General features: G+C 59.7%; 1 protein-coding gene across 1 annotated transcript in view; it reads right to left on the bottom strand.

The window, feature by feature from the left end:
• The window catches only part of TMPRSS4 (transmembrane protease, serine 4), a gene marked incomplete at its 3' end in the record, with an annotated part of 4,229 nt that extends 525 nt beyond the window's left edge, over nt 1-3,704 (bottom strand). Inside the window, exons 1-4 of the mRNA XM_010147150.1 lie at nt 3,571-3,704; nt 3,411-3,513; nt 238-268; nt 44-157 (exon numbers count right to left, since the gene is read on the bottom strand). Of these exons, the coding sequence (XP_010145452.1) occupies nt 44-157; nt 238-268; nt 3,411-3,513; nt 3,571-3,704 (382 nt within the window). The remainder of the gene's footprint in view (nt 1-43; nt 158-237; nt 269-3,410; nt 3,514-3,570) is intronic.
• Nucleotides 3,705-4,501: the final 797 nt, after the last annotated feature.

The following is a 4,501-nucleotide window of genomic DNA, read 5'->3' as shown; positions in this document are numbered from 1 at the left end:
AGCAGCGGCCGGAGGAGTGGGGAGAGGAGAGTAGGAGCCGTACCCAGGAACCCAACTGTAACCAGGCAGATGAGGCTAAGCACCGCTGCCAGGATGGGGATGAAGATGCACTTGAAGGACTCCAGCGCTGTGGGAGCTTTGCGTCTTCTGCTGGGACCTGCAACGGAGAGAAGCGTGGTCCTGCGTCGCCAGGCCCAGCCTGACAGCACCCACACCCCCAGCTCCCGTGGGTATTACCTCTGCCATTCAGCCGCTCAGAGGCTAAATCCTGCAAACCAGAGGGGAAAACCAGTTACCGAGCTGAAAACAGCCAGAAAGCAGTTGGGAAGGGTCTGTAGCAGTGTGGCTAGCTGTTCCCTGTGGCAATTCACACGTCAAGCACACAGCCACTATCACCAGCCACCCTGGGGGGGTGCAGCCCAGAGAAAGCAGAGGGACAGCTAAGCCTGGACAGGCACAGAAACTGCCCTGACTTTGGGATGCCTGAGGATTATCCAGGAGGATTAGCAGGGAAACTGCCCCAACCTACAGCTCTGGTTGCTTTAGAGGTGGTGAGGATGGAGGCGGCCGCGGGAGGTGTGGCATGTCCTGGTAGGACAACACGGCTCTGCTGTCAGTTGGGATCACCGGCTGCATTGTTCCTTTGCAATTCCAGTGACTGGCTATTGATGTTATGGAGTTCCTGCCTTTAACCAGAGACCCGAGAAGTCACAGGCGTTCTGAAAGAGGCGTTTTCTGATGTGCAGGGCTGTGCCACCCAGACGTGTCACCATGGGGGTTATGTTCCCTAGCTGGCCCAGTTTGGGGTCCGAAACCAAGTGGCACAGCCTGAGTCCGCCCCGACAGGCTGCGGGAGCCACTGGGGAAACCAGTCCAGCCCGTGGGAGCAAGTGCTCTCAGGGCGGGGAGGGAGGGCTGTGCTGCTGCTAGGACACGCAGTAAACACATCCCAGGTAGCAGTCGGCACTGGAGCAAGGGATGAATAAGGCGTTGATCCCACTTGATCTTCCCATAACAGCTTCTCATATGAGAGATGCCCAAGTGCAGTAGGAAAGGTCCTGTGAGCCGCAATAGCCAGGTCTCGCCCCTGTCCTCGGTGGGCAGGTCGGTGCTGGGCAAAGATCAGAGCTGCTCTCGGGGGGGTGATCACGCTTCCCAGCACTTGCGCTTTGAAAGCGTGCTCTTGCCCCGCTGATGCTGTGGAGAGCAGCACTCCTGCTTTTCCCTTGAATGCCCTTCCAGCCCTGAGCGAGCTCTTTTTGCTGTTGCATCTGGACTCTACCACCACAGGTAAGGTGAGCTTTGTTTTCCAGGACCTGTACGCAGCACAAACAGGGGCGAGAGGGATTAAGGATGCTGCAATAAAGCCACGCTTCCAGGAGCACGATTCAAGAGCGTTAGGGGCTGTGGTCCTTTGGCGGGAGCAGCACACAGTTTTCCAGGCAGCAGAGGGCTGAAGATCATGGTGTTTGTTGTCTCACATCAGAGCGGAGGTCTGGGTGCTGTCTCAAGGCTCGGAGGTTGAGGCTTTGAAGACCAGGGGTGCGGTAAGGCTGTACCAGGGCTGTGTTCCGACGCAAGGCGGGTAGGAGGGAGTGGAGGAGCCCTCCCTCTTTGGGTCACTTTGGGCATGTTTAGCCATCTGGCTCTTTTGAGGAAATGCCAGGGGCCTTTCTCCGAACAGCCGGGCTTGTCTGGCACCGATGCCAAGTGTGGGCAAGTCGTGGCAAGCACCTGGTCCCTGGATGAGCTCTGCACACCCTCTCAGGTCTTTGTTAGGACACTGCTGTGCTACCAGGACGTCCCAGCTCTGGATCAGGACCCAGGGACATTGAGCCCAGCTTCTGGTGGCAGAGAGCTGCTGGAAGTGGGAGGGCAGGGTGGAAGGGGAAGCCTGTCTCCTGAAGCTCCCATCTCAGCTGCTCTCCCTGAAACACTTAACTGCAGTGCCCGGTGCCTGCAGGAGCCCTGGGGTTTTGTAATGCCACCCTGGCTTGCTCACAAACACCACCTACATCCTCCAGCGCAGCCAGCCGAGGGCACGTGGGGCCGGTCCCTCCTCATGCTGACCTCTTGTGTCACCGTGGGCCTGGGCCGGCCATGAGTCTGATAATGGGATCCTAACGGTTCCCTGCAGGAACGGTTGCAGGGCAGGCACCTCAGTGGCACAGCTGCCCCTGCCAGCCCTCGGGCTGCCCCTCTGCCCATCGCCTTGTCTGGCATTGGGGTCCTTTCCGACAGCCCTGTGCAGCCTGGTGCGGGCACGGGTGGGATGCATGATGCTGTGGTGCTGGCTACCTACAGATGGTGTTCCCCATTGTTGGGTTTTTGGGGGGTTTATTGTGTTTTCTTCAGTCCATGAACCTCCATTTCAAACCAGTTCACAGCCTGGGGATGCCTCTCCCTGACTGCCCTCTTGCTCTCCAAGCCACGCTACAAGCAAGGGCTGTGCTGGTTAAATTCAAAGCAAGACAAGAGCTCCTGCATGGAGTGGAAGCACGTGATTTTCTGGAGAACTCAAGGCTACCGTAACTAATTGAGCTCCCTTGCCGTATTCTCTGGAAGCATGTTAACGCTGCTACAGCCAGCCTGTGCTCCAGCTGCGCCAATGCCAGCCCCCGGGCTGTGGACCCCCGAGGAACCGTGGCACCCGTGCCACCTGAGCAGGCTGGGGCAGCCGGGGTGCAGCCAGACCCTCGCCGTTGGCCTTGCAGCGCGCCACTGACGGACGTTGTGCTGCTCTCGTGTCCTGGTGTGTTGGTGGTGGAGGGTTTTACGGTGCCCAGCGAGCCGGGCGTGCATGGCTGCCCTCTGTTAAGGAAGCCTTTTCCTCCCAGGGAGGGACTGCGTGCCAGGCTGGGGTTTGGTGGCCCTGGCTTTGCTTGCAAAAGGCATTGCGAGCAGCAGAGTGGAGCATGTCCCTTGTGCTGAGCAGAGGGACCGGCAGTCCCACGGTGGGGGCTGTGCTGGGGAGCAGGGGTGCCTGGCTCTCACCCAGGCGTTGTCTAAGAACCAGCCCCTTCTCAGGGTGGGGGGAGTAAGACGCTCCAGAAGGGCATATTCCTTTTGGCAAGCAGATTTGCAAGACAGGCTGCCTCACTTGTCTGCTTCCCAGTCTGGGAGAGTGCCAAGGCGAGCCACAGAGAAGTGTGGGAGCGAGGCTCGGGGGGTAGCCAAGACACGTATCCGACAGCCACGGCGGGGGTTGAGGGATGGGTAGAATCATTCCCTGGCTGGATGGTGCAGGGGACCAGGGGCAGGGAGCAGCAGCTCTGTTGAATGAACCACCCCTGGCAGAGCCGGGCTGCGAGTGCAGCGGGCCGTGGGGTGTGCGGGGTGCAGGCTGCCCGCTCCCGGGGCTGGCGTGCGGGGAGGGGGCAGAGCGGTGGGCGAAACCATCAGCAACTCACCATGTTCATCCAGCTCTGACGTAGTTTTCCACCCGAAGAAACCCAGCACGTATCCTCCAGTCCGGGACACAGGGAGGCCGTGGGTGTCCCGATGCCCAGGGAGCTGGATCCGGCGATGCTCCCACCGCCCCGTGCCTGCGCTGCTCTGCCCGTGGTGTACTAACACTGGGGCAGGACCGCCCAAGCACTCCTTAAAACCCACAGCAGGGGTTGTGAAACAGGAATTATGATCTGTATTGTAATATAACACCGGTCTATCAGCAGCACCATCACCTGCGCTAATCTCCTGAGCATCTGCCACTGGAGGGTGACTCACCTGCGGAGCTGCTGTCACAAAATAGCTTATCAGGAGTGAGCTGACTGACAGAGCAGGATTTTTCCTGCTCCTCTCCCGATGATAAGAGGAACCACAGCTATCCCGCTCTTTGTCCGTCTCTTCCGCGTTGCACCGGATTGTTTTTAAAAAGAAGTTTTAGTAGGTGGAGGAGGAAAGGAGGAGAGTTTACACTTGAGGTTACCGGGCCATCACGTCCCTTGGGTCACTCGGTCTGTGTGTCCCCGCGCAGCACCGGGGTGAAGGTCAAAGGAGAGCGAGCGGGTGCCTGTGGCAGTTGCCTCTGGGGCCGCCGTGCAGGCTGGTGGGTGCAGGTTGGGGTGTCTGGCTGTGCAGGGGTGGTGGGTGCCCTGGGCAGGCCGTATGGGGTCATTGTTCGCTGGTGGGAGTGGGCTGCCCACCCCCTGCCCAGCGATCGTAATGGCAGGCGCCCCAGCAAGCTGGGCAGGGTGGAGGGTTGAGCGTGGCCCCTCCAGACTCCCTTACCTGCCCTCTGAGACCAACCTCCCTCTTTATCCATGGCTTTTGCTCCTGCTGTGGTACAGCAGCGCTGTGACAGTGCTGGCTGTCAGTTCCTACACCACTGGAATGCTGCTGGGCTGTTTATGGAGGTTTGCAGGGGCCTGCTATCCACACGGATGTGCTGGGCTCAGTGCCAGGGTCCACAAGTGGAGGAATGCGGAGTGAGCTCAGGGATGGCCATGTCCTTCTCTCGCAGCCCCCGGCCCCTTTGCAGAGCAGCTGCCCTGGGTTGGAT

This window comes from Eurypyga helias, unplaced genomic scaffold, assembly GCF_000690775.1.
Source record: "Eurypyga helias isolate BGI_N326 unplaced genomic scaffold, ASM69077v1 scaffold10502, whole genome shotgun sequence".
Classification (NCBI taxonomy): domain Eukaryota; kingdom Metazoa; phylum Chordata; class Aves; order Eurypygiformes; family Eurypygidae; genus Eurypyga; species Eurypyga helias.
Note: the sequence above shows the minus strand (reverse complement) of the source record. Positions and strands in the feature narration are given on the sequence as shown.